The sequence below is a fragment of the Mobula birostris genome, chromosome 14, assembly GCF_030028105.1.
Source record: "Mobula birostris isolate sMobBir1 chromosome 14, sMobBir1.hap1, whole genome shotgun sequence".
In the NCBI taxonomy this organism is placed as follows: domain Eukaryota; kingdom Metazoa; phylum Chordata; class Chondrichthyes; order Myliobatiformes; family Myliobatidae; genus Mobula; species Mobula birostris.
Window position 1 is genome coordinate 39,240,489 of NC_092383.1, and position 19,922 is coordinate 39,260,410.

A 19,922-nucleotide genomic window follows, 5' to 3' on the forward strand; every position below is an offset into this window, starting at 1 on the left:
AAATAACAGTATCCTTGATAATAAAATATTTCTGTTTTCTGCCTTGCTGGAAGCCAGGGTGGTAGTTTGCAGTAGAAATTACTTTTGATCCTTTGGATTGAAGGGCTTGAAGCAGGTACCTTAGCCAGCATCTAAACTATAATTGTGGGAATTCAGTGGATTTGGCTGTTTTTGTTCCTTCAGCATTATGCAACCGATATTCAATTTTTCCATTACTATAATGTAAGAACAATGTTTTCTGTGTGGTTTGACACCACAAGGGAAATTCAACCTGCTGAGTCACCCCTGCGACCTGACATAATTTCTGCATTAAAGACATATGGTTTGAAGCATTACAGGGAAACTTGAAATGTTTGTTTCTGGGATTGCCTGTGGAAGGGCACTCTTGACAACGTTGTGGTCTGACTCATGCCAGAACAACAGGGAAGATGAGCTTGGTGAAATACTTACCCAAATACTTTATCCATTATCCCTCTCCTCAATATCAAACACCAAACCATACATCTCTATCCATCAGAGAAACCTCCTGAGCCTCACTCCTCATCACCCCACATTTCCTCTCTAGCCAATCTCCTGACACTAATCTTTTCCTCTTTGATCTTCTGGCCCTTGGTCACTCTCCTACATACCACTGTACAGTGATACCGTTGCCTGTTCTGGAATCCTAAACAACTTAAAAATACTGCTAGTGAATCCCTGGTCTCAATCTCCTGCTATTCCTCAATCCAATGCCAAGGTACCTTCATTCTTTTTCCTCCTTCCTGTCCTTCCATCAAATGTTGCATTCCAAGAACCCATTGCTAGTTTTTGGCAAACTACCCAAGCAACACATTTTCAACTATGGAAACGTTGAACTGGAAATCAGGCTTCAGTTGCACTTGAAATCTGACGTGGTAGGACAACTGAAGTGCCCTCTGTGACCAAGGTGTCTTTTTTTCCCTTTATGTTGTTGTTTCCTTTATTGTATTTTTCCACCACTATGGAAGAAACTCAATTGAACTCAGCAGAGTTGGGAGCTCTTTGGCAACCTCAAACTATCTACATATGTTTCAGATTTTTCTCACTCATAATCTCTTAATCTCCTCTGAACTTAAATAGCTTCCTTTCAAAATCAACAAAATTCATTAAAACCACACCAAGAAAATAAAACCTACAGCATAGCGAGGCTGAAACATGAGACTGTGTTCATGCTGAAAAGCAAAAACAACATTCACTGGACAGAGTCAAGCAATCTTACAACCATTAATTTCAATAAAGCTCTGCAGCCCTATACATCTAACTGCAAATGCTGATAGACAATTAAACAATAAACACGAAGAAGATAAGATAACAATATCCCCATCCTCAATGACAGTGGAGCCCAGCATATAAGTGATACAAACATGGCTGAAGCATTCACAACCACGTTCATCCAGAAGGTGGAATAGGTGATCTATTTTGCTTCTTCCTGAGAACCACGTCATCATAAAAGCCAATTTGATACAGTCTATGTGATTTCAGGAAATGATTAAGAGCACTGGGTATAATATGGATTGCACTATCTGAATTTATATTACTAAGGAAAAGTTCTTTAGAAGTAGCTGTACTCTTAGGTAAGCTAGCCTAGTGCAAATACAATACTGCCATACCAATCATGTGGAAAATTACCTCAGTACATGGCATCCCCTTTATTCATATCACTGTCCTCCTGGGTGAGTTCCAGATTACCTTTCACAACCATCACAACTATTAGATGGTCCCTCAAATAGCCCCAGCCTTGTCCAATCCTTTGGGGCCTCAAGTATGTCCATTTTAGCTTCCGACTGCAGGCTTGTTTTCCCACAACCAATCTCCACCATCCTTCCAACCCCATGGTTGGTATATCCTGATGCTTGAAATAAGGGATCTGAATAGTACTCCTTTTCCAGCAAAAGACACGTGACCAAAATAATTATTTGCACACCATACAAAGACCATGAAATGTCCCTTAAAGATGCACTGCAGTTTCTAGATTATAAGATCTAAGGAATTAGACTTGAACCTATTACATTCCATCTGAAACCACAATGCTCGCTCTACATTTACAACTCTATAAAACTTTATTAGTCCACATTTGGAATATTGTGTACAGTTCTGATTGACCCATTGCAGGAAGGCTTTGGTGAAGATGCAGAAGAACTTCATCAGGAAGCTGCCTGGATTATAGAATATAAACTATAGAGGCTGGACAAACTTGAATTGTTGTCTCTTCAGCATGAGCGGCTTAAGGGAGAATGGATAGAGATTTATAAAATTATGAGATGCTTAGACAAGATAGACAGCCAGAATCTTTTTTTTCCTAGGATAGAAACATCAAATACTATAGGACATAATTGGCGGGGGGGGAGGGGGGATTTAAAGGAGATCTGTGGGTAAGTATTTTACACAAAGTGGTAGGTATCTGGAATGTGCTGCCAGGGATGGTGGTGGAAAAAGACATGATCGTGATGATTAAGAGGCTTTTTTTCAGACTCATGACCATGTGAGGATATAAATAATATGCAAGTAGGTAGTTTAAGTTTAGTTTGGTATCATGGTCACATAGAAATCGTGGGTTGAAGAGCCTGTGCCTGTGCTGTCCACAGCTTCCTCAGGTCTCAGACCTAAGTGATACCACTGAGCCAAAGCTGGCTTTCACCATGGGTACAAATATTATCAGTAGTGTTGGCATTATGGAATTGTGGCCAGTCCAATATCTTCATTTTTTACATTATAATGTACCTTGGAGTTGTTGAAGCCGCATGGACAATGGATCTTGGGCCTGAGTTAGAAGATTATAAGAGAGTGAGCAGGCTTCAAACGGCATCATTAAGGACCCTCTCCATGTGGGACATGCCTTCATCTCAGGGAGGAACTGCAGGAGCCTGAAGACACATACTCAATGTTTTAGGAGCAATTTCTTCCCCTGCACCCTCAAATTTACAAATGGTCCATGAATACCGCCTCACTATTCTTCTTCTGCTCTATTTATTTATTTTATTTTTATTGCAACTTATAGTAATTATTTTATATTTTGCACTGCACTGCTGCCACAAAAACAACAAATTTCATATATCAGAAACAATAAACCAGATTCTAACTCAGAATTAAAATGAATCAATTTCTTCCTTCCTCTCCTGCTTTCCTGAGAGCATTGACAGTCTTTCAGTAGCTCTCCCAATGGCCCATTGTGTAATCCTGGACAGAGATATCAGTGGGTTGTTAATCTAAAATCAAAGCTGAGTTTATTTACTTTCCCACGTTTTGTTAAATTAATTCTCAAATTTTGGGCAACACCAGTGACCTAGGGTTTATTACTCGTGATTAGGTATTATTAATTTGATGGATGTGGGCAGTAACACCACTGCAGTATGGAAGGAGGAAGTATCTGGACAGTGTTGTTAGATAGGGGGTTACAGTAGTGACACTGAGGAGCACAGAACTACTGTCAAGTCTGGATGGTGTGAGATTTGAATGGGATTCTGAAGTGGTGATGTTGCCACGTACTTTCTGTCCTCGCCACTCTATGTGGTAGAAGTCAGTACAGAGGACTTCTACTTGCAGATGTCATGAGATCAAGGCAAAGAGCAGGAATCCAATCCTCTCACCTAAGAGCGTTGAGAACAATTGTAGTTTAGACCTGCTTCAAGTTACCTGACCCAATACAGATCAGGAGTCAATTTTAAAAGGTGTAAAACTATGAAAGAATTCTTTGCGGAAAAAAAATCTGGTCACCTACTGGTCATCTTGATGCTAATCAAAGTCCTGCCCTATCTCAGTACGAGACCAATTTTAACAAGCAAATTAAGGCCATTTAACACAGACCATTTGAGGCCCACACATCCTACACAATATGTAATGATATTGATTGGTCTAATCAGCTGTTTTAGAGGAAAAGAAAGACCACTCTTAAACCACCTTTGTTTTATCGAATGCTGGAGTCAGCCCATCTGCTGATAGTAATGCTCTCCAACTCTTCCTCTGCTACATTGACAACTGCATTGGCACTACTTCATGTACCCATGCTGAGCTCTTCAATTTTGTCAAATTTGCCTCCAACTTTCATCCTGCCCTCAAGTTCACTTGGTTCATTTCTGACATCTCCCTCCCCTTTCTCAATTTTCCTGTCTCCATCTCTGGAGACAAACTGTTGACCAACATCTTTTATAAACCTACCAATGAATATGACTATCTTGACCATACTGGACCTATTCCCATCCCATGTCCTGTAAAAATGCTATTAATTTTTCTCTGTTCCTTCGTCTCCACCACATCTATTCCCAGCATGAGGCTCTCCTTTCCAGGACATCAGAAATGTCCTCCTCCTTCAAAGAATGGGGTTTCCCTTCCTCCACCATTGATGCTGCCCTCACCCATATCCCAGACATCTGCACTCATCCCATCACCTTAACAGTGATAGAGCTCCTCTTGTCCTTTCCTACCACCCCATGAGCCTCCACATCCAACACATCATTCTCCACAATTTCCGCCATCTCCAAAGGGATCCTACCACTAAACACACTTTTAACAATCCCACCCCCCTCCATTTTCCACAGAGAGCACTCCCTCTGTGATTCCCTCATCCATTTGTCCCTCCCCACTAACCTCCCTCCCAGTACTTAACCCTGTAAGTGGCCAAAGTGCTACACCAGCCCATTCACCTCCTCGTCACCTCCATTCAGTGCCACAAACAGTCCTTCCAGGTGAGGCAGTACTTCACCTGCAAATCTGCTGGCGACATCTATTGTGTCTATTGCTCCCAATGCGCTGTCCTCTGCTTTGGTAAGACTTGTCATAAATCGTGGGACTGCTTTGTCTAACACCTCTGCTTCCTCTGCCAAAAGCGGAATTTCCTGGCAGCCAAACATTCTAATTCTGATTCCCATTCCTGTTCTGACATGTCGGTCCATGGCCTCCTCTTGGGCCATGACAAGGCTACTCTCAAGATGGGAGAGCAACTGTTTATATCCCATCTGATAGCTCGAATATCAATTTCTCCTCCAGTAAAAAAAATTCCCCTTTCCCTTCCTTCTTCTTTTCCCCATTCTGGCCTCTTACCTCTTCTCTCCTGCCTATCTCCTCTCCTGGTGCCCCTCCTCCTCCCCTTTCTCCTATGGTCCATTCTCCTTTCCTATCAGATTCCTTCATCTCTAGCCCTTCACCTTTTCCACCCACCTGGTTTCACCTATCACGTTCTAGCTGTCTTTCTTCCCCTCCCCTTACCTTTTTATTGTGGAGTATTTCCCCCTTCCTTTCCAGTCCTGAAGAGGGGTTCTGGCCCAAAATATTGACTGTTCACTTCCATGGATGCTGCCTGACCTGCTGAGTTCCACCAGCATTTTGTGTGTGTTGCCAAGATCCTTTAACACCTGCTCTCCAACAATAAAGGTTCACAATAAGACACTAGAAAATGTGGGCCATAAGCCATGTTTCAGGAACCCCCTTTCAGGGAAGGCAGCCACTGATGATGAAATTCACCATTACAAGCTCCCAGCACACCTTTTGATCAACTGTGGAAAACAGTATTTGAAGATTAAGACATCAAACCTGGTACAAAGCTCATTATCGGTCAGTTAGCAGTAATTCTTGTCCTCCTATTTACTTCTGAGACCTGGGTATGCACAGCAGGTGCTAAATTTGTAAACCATCACCCATGCAATAAATATTTGAATAATTTAGCATTTTGATATTGCTTAATGAAAATGATCTGACATGTGTGCCTCTACCATGACCGATGCCAGGCTTCTAAAACAGACATTCTATTTCCTTGCACAGTGGTAGACAAGATTACCTGGTAGAAAAGAATAAAGATTCAAGGATGTGGTCAAAGTCTCCTTGAAGGGATGCAACGTCCCCACTGGCCCTTGGGAATCTCTGGCCTATGACCACTCAAAACGGAGAAGAAACATTTGGGATGATAGTGAGAAGTCTAAAGAAGCACAGCAGAAGGAGAGCACTGCTCACGTTTCACAGCAGACGCAGCTATCTCCCTGCTCACCTCATCAGCCACTCCCATTCCTTTCTATAGAGTCTGTTGTTCCCACATTGACATCATTAGTCATCTTCGTTAACAAAAACACAGGTGGTAGCAAGCAATCCTCAGATTTTAAATTTCAAATTGCTTGAAAATCTGTAAACAGCCTGTTTGGAAAAGCAGTTGATTAAACTTTTACTGGCCATGGCCAAGCCTACTGAAAACTTAGACTGTTGCATTTTTAATGCTAATGTGACTCAGACAGACAGGACAGCTTTTATTGTGCACCTCTAGTAACCCTTCTGTCTTGATGTGGCTGGTTTAGCCACAGATCAAAAGGTACAAAGACTTTAGATGTTCAGGCTGGTAGAGGTAGTAGAATAGCAAGAGTGCATTACCATGGCACCTTTCTGACAGTGAACCAGGCAATAATTTAGATAGGCTGACAAGCCACAGAATCAGGCCAGATGGAGCCACATTCAGGGCTCACTGCCATGCTGTTCAGACTGTCCTGTTCTAGATGTGTGGACCAATTGCATGGACGTTCAACACCTGTCTGCTCTCTCATGGGGCAGAAAAATCTCTGAGACATGAGTTGGTCTTGCCATGTACTACTCTGACCCATCCCCAGAATACTGTTGCACTTAAAGACTGAGGTAATCAAAAAATAATGCATTGTTTTAGATAAAGAAAACCTCAAAGTATGAAAACTAACTAAGAGCATTAAAATTAAGTGTAATAGCTCAAAACATTTATTGCATTACCTTTAGTCTACAGAGCCAGCAACCGAATTCAAATGAATGGGATCACCATCACCAAACTGAAGTAAAGCTGAGGGTTGGATTTAAACAGTACTGGGCCCTCTCTAGTCTTCTGTGCTCCACTGGTGGTGATTCTGGTGCTGGAGCAGGTTGTCAGATGGATTCAGTTGGTACTAACTATGTACTTTAAATCTTTTAGGAAAAGCGAAATATTTGCACATTGGAGAGGAGGTAGATGGCATAGACATGCGAGCGGAAGTGGGACTGCTGTCCAGAAACATAGTGATTATGGGAGAAACAGAACCACAGTGTTATGATAATAACACCTGCACTTTTTTCGAATTTGACTCAGTTGGTGGGCACATCAAGGTAGGTGAATATTCAATAATGTAAAACAAAACATTTCAAAAGTTTCAAAGGTATATTTAAAGTCAGAGAAATGTATACAACATACATCTTGAAATGCTTTTTCTTTGCAACCATCCACAAAAACAGAGGAGTGCCCCCAAAGAATGAATGACAGTTAAATGTTAGAACCCAAAGTTCCCCCCAGCTCCCCTCCCTCCCGTGCATAAGCAACAGCAAGCAACAATCCCCCCTCCCCCCACCAGCAAAACAAAAGCATTGGCATCCACCACCGAGCACTCAAGTGTGTAACAAAACAACAGCAAAGGCACAGACTTGCAGTACCCCAAAGACTACTCGTTCACACGGTATTCCACATACCACAGGCTCTCTCTCTCCCTAATAAGGGATAAAGAGGTGTCTCCATTTCGCAGTGAGAGGGGAGACATAACAAACAACTCACTGGTTTATGATATTAAAAGTCCATTGCATCACTTTTTCCAAGCTCTGTGCTGGGATACTGACCTTCGATCACCCATCTCCAGAGCCACGAGATCTCAGTCCTCCGACGGCGAGCTAAGCTCTTAGGCTGCATCCTTGGCATTGCGAATAACGGCCAGTCATGAAATCCCGTGAGCAGGTCCCATTCCCACAAAGAACGGACGTCAGCATGTATCTTCAGGTCAGGGTCTTCAAAAGAACCCTGAAAGGGAAAAATAGATATATTAAAGATGGAAATAGAGCTGTTTCCAAAGATGTAAGCAAAGGAGTCTTGGAAAGAGTGTTCATAGTATGATTGAATTTCACATACAGATGGAGGATGAAATAGTTAGATCTAAAACTAGTGTATTATGCTTGAACAAGGAAGACTACAACAGGATGAGGGAGACGTTGGCTAATGAGGATTAGGAGCACAGGCTATTTGGTAGGACAGTTGAGGAACAGTGGAATACTTTCAAAGAGATTTTTTTCACAGTGCTCAACAAAAGTATATTCCAGTCAAAAGTAAGGACAGTAAGTGTGGGGAGACCCAGCCTTGGATAACTAAGGAAATAAAAGATAGTATCAAATTAAAAGCTCATGTGTACAAAGTCACAAACAGTAGTAGGAGACTGGAGGACTGGGAAAACTTTAAAAAGCAACAAAGAGCAACTAAACAAGAAATAAGGAAAGGGAAGATAGAATATGAAAGTAAATTAGCACAAAATATAAAAACAGATAGCAAAAGTTTTTATAAATATATAAAGTGGAAGAGGGCACCTAAAGTCAACATAGGTCCCTTGGAAGACGAGAAAGGGAAATTGATATTGGGTGATAAGGAAATGGCTGAGGCATTGAACGACTATTTTGTGTCAGTCTTCATTGTGGAGGACACATCTAATATGCCAAAGAATGATGTTATGGACGAAATGGGAGGTGAGGACCTCTATAAAATCACTGTCACTAAAGAGATACTGATGAGCAAACTAGAGGACCTAAAGGTAGATAAGTGTCCTGGTCCTGATAAGATGCATCCCAGGGTGCTGAGGGAATTGACAGAGGTTATAATAGACACATTGGTAATCATTTACCAAAATTCTCTAAAGTCTGGGCAGGTCCCAGTGAATTGGAAGACAACAAATGTCACGCCACTTTTTAAAAAAGGATGTAGGTAAAAGACAGGCAACTATAGGTCAGTTAACTTAACATCTGTAGTCGGGAAAATGCTTGAAGCTGTCATTAAGGAAGAAATAGTGAAACATTTAGAAAGGAGGGGTTCCATTAGACAGATGCAGCATGGATTCAGAAAGGGCAAGTCCTGTTTGACAAGCTTACTGGAGTTCTCTGAGGACATAATGAGTGCAGTGGATAGAGGGGAACAGGTGGATGTCGTATACTTGGATCTCCAAAAGGCATTCGATAAGGTGCCGCACAAAAGACTTATAAATAAGATATGAATGCTAGGAGTCGGAGGAAGAGTATTGGCATGGATAGTGGATTGGTTTAACCAATAGAAGGCAGAAAGTTGGTATAAATGGGTGTTTCTCCGGTTGGCAGTCGGTGGTGAGTGGTGTGCCGCAGGGGTCGGTGCTGGGCCCACAGCCGTTTACCATTTACATTGATGATTTGGAAGAGGAGACTGAGTGTAGTGTAGCAAAATTTGCTGATGACACTAAACTGAGTGGAAAATCAAATTGTACAGAGGATGTGGAGAGTCTGCAGAGGGATATAGATAGGTTAAGTGAGTGGGCCAAGGTCTGGCAGATGGAATACAACATTGGTAAATGCGAGATCATCCACTTTGGAAGGAATAATCAAAGAGCAGATTATTACTTAAATGGTGAAAGATTGCAGCATGCTGTTGTGCAGAGGGACTTGGGAGTGCTTGTGCATGAATCGCAAAAAGTTGGCTTGCAAGCACAACAGGTTATTAAGAAGGCAAATGGAACGTAGGCCTTCATTGCTAGAGGGATTGAATTCAAGAGCAGGGAGGTCATGCTGCAACTATACAGGGTACTGGTGAGGCCACACCTGGAGTACTGTGTGCAGTTCTGGTCTCCATACCTAAGGAAGGATATACCGGCTTTGGAGGCAGTGCAGTGGAGGTTCACCAGGTTGATTCCAGAGATGAAGGGGTTAACCTATGAGGAGAGATTGAGTCACCTGGAACTATACTCTCTGGAATTCAGAAGAATGAGAGGGGATCTTATAGAAACATACAAAATTTTGAAAGGGATAGCTAAGATAGAAGTAGGAAAGTTGTTTCCATTAGTAGGTGAGACTAGAACTAGGGGACATTGCCTCAAGATTCAGGGGAGAAGATTTAGGATGGAGATGAGGAGAGTGGTGAATCTGTGGAATTCTCTGCCCAGGGAAGCAGTTGAGGCTTCTTCACTAAATATATTTAAGATACAGTTAGATAGATTTTTACATAGTAGGGGAATTAAAGGTTATGGGGAAAAGGCAGATAAATGAGCTGAGTTTGCGGACAGATCTGCCATGATCTTATTGAATGGCGGGGCAGGCTCGATGGGCCGGATGGCCTACTCCTGCTCCTGTTTCTTATGTTTTTATGAGTCACCATTTAGCGCCATCATAACTAAACTCCGCCTTCTAGCATAGATGGAAATAATAACTTTAAAAATCATCGGTAATCTCCATTAGAACAATTATTTTAAATAATCCTGGAGCCTGAAATTGTCATGGAAAAACAAAACTTTCATTGTCCTAACATATACAGTAGTAGAATTAATTTAAAGATAACAGGCATGAGTCTCCACTAAAGAGATGGAAAGCCCTCCAATGCTTGTGTCATACAAAGTATTTCAGAATCCTGGGATTACTTCACTCACATTATTTAATCCTGTTATCTCTCTCCTTGTGTGCTACAGATGGGCGTGGGTTTTAAAGCAGTTCATATTGAAGGGGTTGAACTGAAGCACATGGGCCAGCAGTCTATGGGCCACTATCCTATTCATTTTCACATGGCTGGAGATGTGGATGAGAAAGGTGGCTATACTCCTGCAACATATGTGAAGGGGGTCTCTATTCATGACTCTTTCTCACGATGTGTGACCATTCATGGATCCAATGGATTGTTGGTGAGTTGTTTGCAATCAATTGTAAGTAATAATGTTACATCAGATTTTATGTGACAGGACAAAAATGTCCCCACAATAGATATAAAATTGTCATTTCAAATGCTCTGAATTATTCCACATTATATTGTTTTCAGTATAATCTTTTGCTAATTTACAGCACTTCCTTCCAAATTGTTACTACTTTATCCAGAGACTTAGCCATAGTTCAGGTTCCAAAGTGGTACTCAGGAACGTTACAGTATCAGAGGTACTATCTTTCAAATATTGAACGGAGACCGCAAAGCCTTTTGCAAGTGGGTGTAAAAGGTGCTGTGGCACCAAATGGAGATACATAGAAGAGCTCAACATTTTAGGCAACAAACATCCTTCTAACAATGTCATTCAATCTGATTACTTGCTCATCATCAGGTTGGTGTTTGTGAGGATTTTGATATGTACAAATTAGCTGTTATGTTTCCCACATAAACAACTGCACTTCAAAAAGTAATTTGCAGACCAATTGGTATCTCAGGAGGTTGAAGAAATTTCATCAGACCAACAACAGTATTTTGTTCTCCACAGATACTGACAGGCCTGATGAATACACCTAGCATTTCCGATAGTGATTTCATATTTCTAGAATATGAATATTTTGCTTTTGTGTTATAAAGAACTTCAAACATTTCTATCTGGGTGCAGATTGATTTCTATGCAAAATCTGACTCTTCTCCATATTTTAGTTGCCTTTCTAAATTCTTACCTGGATATTTAAAAGTAGCTTTCCTTTGGTTTTCAAAACATTCTAATCTTTAGATTTCATGACTTAGTAACAGATGGAATAGATTCTCAAATACAGGATTCTGTCCTTCATGTGGCATTGTGTTTGATGGGATAATTGATCAAGTCCAGTTTTCTATGCTCCATTTAATTGTTACCAAGCTAATTTGCTTTCCCAGCCTGGTGTTCAAACACAAAGTCTCTGTACTGATCACTCAAACACAGGGAGTGAAATGTGATTTTACCGAAGCATTAAGGAAATATTGCTTCTTAGTTTTAACTTTACATTGCTTCCCTCAGTCCTGTTGGAATTTGTAAATTTGTAAACCACCATTATTCAGTCACTCATGGCAAGATATAATATTGTGCCTTGTCTCTAGGATGAGCCAAGCCAGCCATTTTAAACATTAGTTTGCCTTTGAATAATTCTCATGTGTTTTCCACCTTTCACTTGAACGAAACTTTAAAATTTATTGATGCTGGTGAGTGTTCCATTTTCCTGTTCTCTGTCCAGATATGAAGCAAGGACTTTTCAACAGTCTTCAGAGTTAATCTGTATGAAATGTTAGCAGCTCAAATATTCCCATGATTGGTATAACGCTCCATGTGTGATGTTCTTAGCATGTATGGACAGTTTACAGAAATGTCAGTATGGTATTAACTCCAACAACACACTCCCTTAGTAAGTTGGAAAAGTGACACAAGAGATTCTGCAGAGGCTGGAAATCCAGAGCAACACACTCAAAATTCTGGAGAAACTCAGTAGGTCAGGCAGCATCTATGAAAATGCGTTGACATTTCAGGCCATGAACTTTCATCAGGAAACCTAATAAAGTGCCCACTGAGTGTATACTTACTGCCCATTATGCCATTGGTGTTTAGGGCAGCGGTGAAGGTTCTTCATCCCTGGTAGTGTTTGGGGCTTCCTCCTTCATGTCAGTAGCTTCCTCTTGGTTTTCACTGCTGTCAGTTATGCAAATCCTGACTGGAGATTCAAAATACCATTGCACTCAGATGTAGAAGGAATCTTCATTGCTGTTTCCCAAACAACTTTTTTTCTGACCATTCAGGTTGATAGCCCTGAGCTGAACCTCTGGAACCTGGTGGGCCTGTGGACCACTGTTAGTCAGGCCTTTACCCTTCGTCCTATTTGACATGGGTGACCCTAACAAAGCATAAATCCCTGACTCCAGCCAACATAGCTCTCTGGGTCATTAAGGCAGGCGGGCTTCCAAACCACAACAAGGTTGTGGTCCACTTGGAAGCACTGAGTATATATCTTAATATAACTTTTTATTTGAGGATATTACTGTAAAGTTCCAACATGGCATGGTGACAGAAATTTCATCTCAGAGTTAAAAAGACATGGGTTCAAGTACTGTTCCAGGAACTTAAGCACAAATTTTACTTTCTTTAAATTTATTTTATTTATTGAGATATAGTGCAGAATACGCCCTTCTGGCCCTTTGAGCCGCACTGCCCAGAAATTCCCACCCCACCGCAACTCAATCCTAGCCTAATCATGAGACAATTTACAATGACCAGTTATCCTACTAACCAGTACGTCTTTAGCCTGTGACTAGGAAACCGGATCACCTAGAGGAAACCCACATGATCATGGGGAGAACGTACAAGCCTATTACAGGCAGCAGTGGGAATTGAACCTGGGTCACCTGTACTGTAAAGTGCTATGCCAACCACTACGCCACCATGCCATTTTACTGTGCTTTTCTGTATAGTATTAAGAGTGCTATCTTGTTGGAGCTGCTTTTTGATTCAGTGTTAAACTCATGACCATCAGGCTAGATGATAAATGTGGTTTAGAAAGGGATCTGACAATAGCTCCAGCTACTGGTTCCATTCTGGCTTCCTTTGTTGTCTGTGTGAAATTTGTACATAGGAAACAGAGAGTTGGAATAGCTGGTCTGAGTCTGGATGGCAGACACTGACTAGTGGGAAACTGAAGGCAGAATCACTAAGGTAAAAAGATCTATGCTGGAAAAAAAACTATTCAGGGTTCTGGTCAGGAAGTACTGAGGAAGCCAGGTTAAAAAGGACAAGACTACAATGTAAGATATCGACAGTAGTTAAGATTAACCACAACATGTCAGCAAGAGGTAAAGCATTTGGAACAAAAGAGTGCACCGGAAAATCAAATCAAAATAAGCAAGAATGAGAAGATTAAATTAAAGAAAAAAGCAATAAGTAAGACTATTTAAACAAGGCAAGGATTTTTGCAAGTCTGTGAAAATAGAAGTGATACAACTAAATTTGGTTTAGTATGTATATATATAAGTGTACACAGAATGGTAACTTAGTCTGGTGAACTATAGGTACAGATAGCCACAGCCAAGATAATGGTGTGACAGTAGCAGAAACTTGGCTCCAAAGAGGGCAAGACTAAGAAAATATTCCTGATATGGAGTATCCAGGAAGGATGGGGAAGGAAGAAAATGGGAAGGGAACGTAGCACTGATCGGAAAAACCCTGAAGAGGAGAGGATATAGCAGAAAAGGTCAGAATCAGTTTGATGAGAGCCCCACTCCTGGGTACATTCCACCCTCGTGTGGGAGAGCTATGGTGGAGCAAATATGCAGGGAGGTTACAGAGAAGTGTACATGTCATTGGGTAGCTATAAACAAGGACTTCAATCATGTCATTGTAAGCTTGAACAGTCTAGTGAAGAAAGGATGAAGAATTTCCAAAATGAGTCCAGTATGTTTCTACAAAGGAAGGAGACATTGCTGGATCTGGTTCCAGGGATAGAGGTGGGTCAATGTTTTGATAGGGAAACATTTAAGAGTAGTAATCATAAGATTTAGTTTGGCAGTAGAAAAGAAAAAGCAATTCAAAGTGAAAATAATTAATTGGACAAAATCCAGTTTCAGTGTGATGAAAGTAAATCTGGCTAAGGTAAATTGGAATAAAAGATTAACAGGCATAACTGTAGCCCCATTCCCTCCTCCTGGCTCTGTTTCTTTAGCATTCCTATCTATTCTCTGCTCCATTACTCCTCCTGCACTCCCTCTGTACCACTATCAGTCCCTGCTTTCTCCCTCTTCTCCCTCTGATATTGGCTGTTTGTTTTTCATTTACTGCTGTTTCTTCATCATTTAGTGTTCTTGCTCTGGAGTGAATGGTGTTAGAAAAGTAGCCTGGATGGATAAACCTTAGATTTAAAGCTGCTTAATCCTTCATGAAAAAAAATTAAAAGAATTTAGTGGTCTCGGCCCGAAACGTCGACTGCACCTCCTCCTAGAGATGCTGCCTGGCCCGCGGCGTTCACCAGCAACTTTTATGTGTGTTGTTAAAAGAATTTAGTAACTACTTTAAGTCAAAATATTATAATCATAATGATTTCTCTAGATGTGCATTATTTCTATAATGGAAATTAGAGCTTCGTACTAAATGGTGCATTAAATCAATGTTACCATTTTCAAACTGTTGTTGATAAAGTTGTATAGAAGAAACTTTGTTCCCTGGGATACTGGCCAATCTGGCTTCATCCAATGAGATTAACACTGCAGTCTCATCATCATTTTACCTGTTCTTCTCCCTAATAGTTTATGATTTTGGAAGCTAAAGACAGATATCATTTTAAATGTCAGTAGAATTATACCACCTTCAAAGTAGTGTCACTATTTTTAAAAGCACATAATTTAAATATTTTGAAACCAATGGAGTATAAAATAAAGAATATGAGAATAATATCCTCCCAGCATCTAACCTGTACAGCCCATTAAGTAATTTATAAATTTTGATGAGATTCCATCTTATTCATCAAACGTCCAGAGAATACATTTATTGTTTACTCAATGTTTTCTCATTCAGTAAACCTATCATCCCCGGGACCTGTTAAGTGAATCTTCACTGCACACTCTTTGGCAAAAACACTCTTCCTTAAGGGACCAGAACAACACACTTGACTTCACGTGCAGTCTCACGAAGGGCTTATATAAAATGCAAAAATACTTTCTTATACCTGTCCCTCTCATAATAAACGCCAACATACCATTCGGTAACTTTGGTGACTTGTGAACAAGCACACCTGGGTCTCTTCAAACAAAAACAGTATGAGTTCCTTTTAACAAATGCTCTGTTTTTCTGTTATTTCTACTGAAGTGCATAACCTCATATTCTTTCACATCTGCCAAGTTTTTGTTCCTTCACTCAATTTGTCCATATTCACTTGAAGTATCTTTACATCCTTCTCTGTACTCACATCCAGTTTAGTCATAGGGTCATAGAAAACTACAGCACAGAAATAGGCCATTTGGCCTATCTAGTCATTTAAACCATTTAAACTGCCTCACCTTCCATACCCTTCCCATCCATGTACCTATCCAAACTTCTCTTAAACATTGAAATCGAAATTGCATCCATCACTTGCGCTGGCATCTTGTTCCACACTCTCACCACCCTCTGAGTGAAGAAGTTACCCTTCATGTTCCTCTTAAGCATTTCACCTTTCACTTTTAACCCATGACCTATAGTTGTAGCCTCACCCAACCACAGAGGAAAAAGCCTGCTTGCATTTACCCTATCTATTCCACCCATACTTCTGCATACCTCTACCAAATCTCCGCTCAAACTTCTGTGTTCTAGGGAACGAGGTCCTAACCTGTTCAATCTTTCCTTGTAACTCAGTTATTCCAGTCCTAGCAACATTCTTGTAAGTTTTCTCTGTACTCCTTCTACCTTTACATCTTTCTTGTGGTAGGTAACCAAAACTGCGCACAATACTCCAAATTAGGCCTCACCAGTGTCTTATATAACTTCAATATAACATCCCATCTCCTGTCTCCGTACTTTGATCTATGAAAGCCGATGTGCCAAAAGTTTTCTTTATGACTCTGCCTATCTGTGATACTACTTTCAGTGAATTATGGGCCTGTAATCCCAGACCCTTTTGTTCTACCACACTCCTCAGTGCTCTACCACTCACTGTGTAAGACCTACCCTGGTTGGCCCTTCCAAATTGCAAAACCTCACAGTTGTCAGCTTTAAATTCCATCTGCCATTTTTCAGCCCATTTTTTCAACTGGTCAAGATCTCACTGCAAGCTTTGAAAGTCTTCCTTGCTGTCCACTATATCCCCAATCTTGGTGGCATCCACAAATTCATCATCATCAGCAAACTTGGAAATGTAATAAATTGTTCCATTAACTGAGCCAACTACCGACCCCTGCAGTATTCCACTTGCAACAGCCTCATAATTGTGCATTTATTCCCATTCTTTGCTTCATGTCTAATAACATTTCTCTGTCTGTCAGTTCATGACCTCTAATGCCATCTGCTGTAACTTTGTTGACTAATCTTCTGCATGGAACTTTATCAAAAACCTACTGAAAATCTAAATACACACAATTGTTTCTCCCTTTCCTGTTCTACTAGTCATATCCTCAAAAAGCCAAGTTGGCTTAGTCAAACACAATTTAAAATTTTCATTCCTGACCAGTTTCACGTTATATAATCTTTTCTCAGATTCCTGCCAAGGTATGCCATACTCTGATGCTGAATATCGCATTAACTAGGCATCAATTACAGACTGAACAAATGTGAAAACAGTACAATTATAAACTAGCTCTTTACTCCTGCAGTTTATTTTCACCAAAGATGATGAAATTTCAGTTACTGGATAAGGAACTTGGCAATCTACAAAACCTTTCATGTTCCTGAGATTTGCCAGTATGCTTTGTGTCTACTGGAATGTTGCCACTATTGCACTGTAAGCAAACACAACGCCCAATGTTTGTACAACAATCTCTGGGTACTGTTGAGAAATGAATTTTGATCATTATAATAAATATTCTGAAAATGCAGTGTAGCTTTGATTTCTAAGATACTCTTAAATTCTACATTTTGTTCAAAAAGTAAGTTTAGCCTAATATTCTCTTATTCTCTTCTGAACTTTTCTCTTATGACACAAAAAGAGCCCACTGGCTCACCAAAGCCATGCCAGCTCTCAGATCAATCCCATTCCCTCATTTCCCTGTAACCTATTTATGGGAATAAATAGGCATTACAGCCCCCCCCCCTCCTTCCGCAATTCTCCCACCCACTAACAGTAGGGACAATTGACATTTGCTCATTAATCATACAATCTGGGCACAAGAACATGCAGACTCTACACAGTCTGCATCAGACATCAGTACTCAATCTGGATCACTGGATTTGTGAGACAGTTTTAACCTACAGCACCCTAAGGTATCAAAATGTTTGATAGATTTAAGTTAAATATCTTTGTGTACCAATTTTAAATGCCTTAACAACCACACAAAATTCCATGAGGGAAATTACTATTAACATTTTAATTACTGATCACTGCCCAGGAAATCAAATCTCCAAGTTAATCGTTTCTATAGTCATAGAGTCAGTCATAGAATCATGGAAACAAGCCCTTTGGCCTCTAAGTGTGCGCCAACTATCAAGCGCCTATCTACATTAATCACTGTGTCCAAAATAGAAGTAATGATTATTGGACAAGTGGTGAAGAAGTTAAAGAAAGGAGGGGCAGCAGAGAATTGAATTGCTACCAATGTGCATCGTTTAAACAAGTTAATTTTTCCTTTTTAGGTGAAAGATGTCATTGGCTACAAGACCCTAGGACATTGCTTCTTCACTGAAGATGGTCCTGAGGAACGAAACACATTTGATCACTGTCTCGGTCTGTTGGTCAAGGCAGGGACTCTGCTCCCATCAGATCGTAACAGCAAAATGTGCAGGATGATAACAGATGGGGCGTACCCAGGCTACATTCCCAGACCCCGACAGGACTGCAAGTAAGCTGTTTGGTCATTTTCTTCTTTTTTTGGAGGGAGGGGAAGTGTAAAAGCGAAGCTTACAGTCACAGAGCACTACAGCACAGAAACAGGCCCTTTGGCCCATCTAGTCTGTGCCTACCTGTTATTCTGCCTAGTTACATCAACCCATACATGGACCATAGCCCTCCATACCCCTCTCATTCATGTCTTTATCTAAACTTCTCTTAAGTATTGAAATCAAATCCACATCCACCACTTCCACTAATAGCTCTTTCCGCACTCATGCCACCCTCTGAGTGGAGGTTCTCCCTCATTCCCCTTCGCCATCAGATTTCTGAATGGACAATGAATCCATGAAAACGGCCTCACTATTTGCTCTCCTTTTGCACTACTTATTTGTATTTCTTTTCGTGACTAATAATTTGTTGCGTATTGCACAGTACTGTTGCCACAAAACAGCAAATTTCTCAACATATGTCAGTGATAATAAGCTTGATTCTGATTCTTGTACTAACTATTTCCATCTTTCACTCTTAACCCATCATCTCTAGTTCTAGTCTCACCCAACCTCAGCGTAAAAAGCTTGCTTGCATTTACCCTATCTACACCCCTCATAATTTTGTATACCTCTATCAAATCTTTCCTCATTCTCCTACGTTCCAGAGAATAAAGTCTTAACCTGTTCAACTTTTCCCAATAACTTAAGTTTTTGAGTCCCAGCAACGTCACTGTAAATTTTGTCTGTATTCTTTCAATCTTACTGATATCCTTCCTGTAGATAGGTGACCAGAACTGCACAGAGTACTCCAAATTTGTCCTCACCAACATCAAAGTAGGTGATAGGAGGGAGATTGAAAATCTGGCCAAGTGGTTCTATAACAATTACCACTTACTCGAAGGAGCTGATTATAGACTTCAGGAGAAGGAAACCAGGGTTCCATGCGCCAGTCCTCATTGGACGATCAGAGGTGGAGAGGGTTAGCAACTTTAAATTCTTCGGTGCTATTTTGGGGTACCCGTCCTGGGTTCAGCATGTAAGTACAATTACGAAGGAAGCAAAGCTGCACCTCTGTTTCCTTAGGAGTTTGTGGAGACTCGGCATGATGTCTAAATCTATGACAAGCTTCAATACATGTGTAGTGGATAGTATATTGACTGGCTGTATCACAGCCTGGTAGTAAATACCAAAGCCCTTGAATGGAAAATCCTACAAAAAGTAGAGGATATGGCCTTCGGTAAAGCCCTCCCAACCATTGAGCACATTGACATGAAACACTGTCACAGGAAAGGAGTATTCATCATCAGGGACCCCCACTACCCAAGATATGCTCTTCTCAATGCTGCCATCTGGAAGAAGGTACAGGAGCCTCAGGACTTGTACCACCAGGTTTGGAAACAGTTACTATCCCTCAACCATCAGCCTCTTGAACTAAAGGTGATAACTTCACTTGCCCCTTCATTGAAATGTTCCCACATCCAATGGACTCAATTTTAAGGGCTCTTCATCTCATGTTCTCGATATTTATTGCTTATTTACTCATGAAAGCCCCCTGGTTTCTTTGGCTGCGTCAGTCTAATGAATACAAACTCCGGTCCCACCAAACCTGTGACATTGAGATAGCTGTCCCACTCCAAACCCCAGTTTGTGTGGATGCTGTGTAATTTCCTACCCTGTTACAGCTCTGTGCCAAGAAATAACAGATAGCACACTGCATATGATTAAAGGAATTATATTTATTAATAT

General features: G+C 40.8%; 1 protein-coding gene across 1 annotated transcript in view; it reads left to right on the top strand.

Moving 5' to 3' along the window:
* Positions 1-19,922, top strand: part of cemip (cell migration inducing hyaluronidase 1) — a 215,876-nt gene that overhangs the window by 143,300 nt on the left and 52,654 nt on the right. The window contains exons 12-14 of the mRNA XM_072278406.1: positions 6,932-7,101; positions 10,449-10,658; positions 17,991-18,196. Of these exons, the coding sequence (XP_072134507.1) occupies positions 6,932-7,101; positions 10,449-10,658; positions 17,991-18,196 (586 nt within the window). The remainder of the gene's footprint in view (positions 1-6,931; positions 7,102-10,448; positions 10,659-17,990; positions 18,197-19,922) is intronic.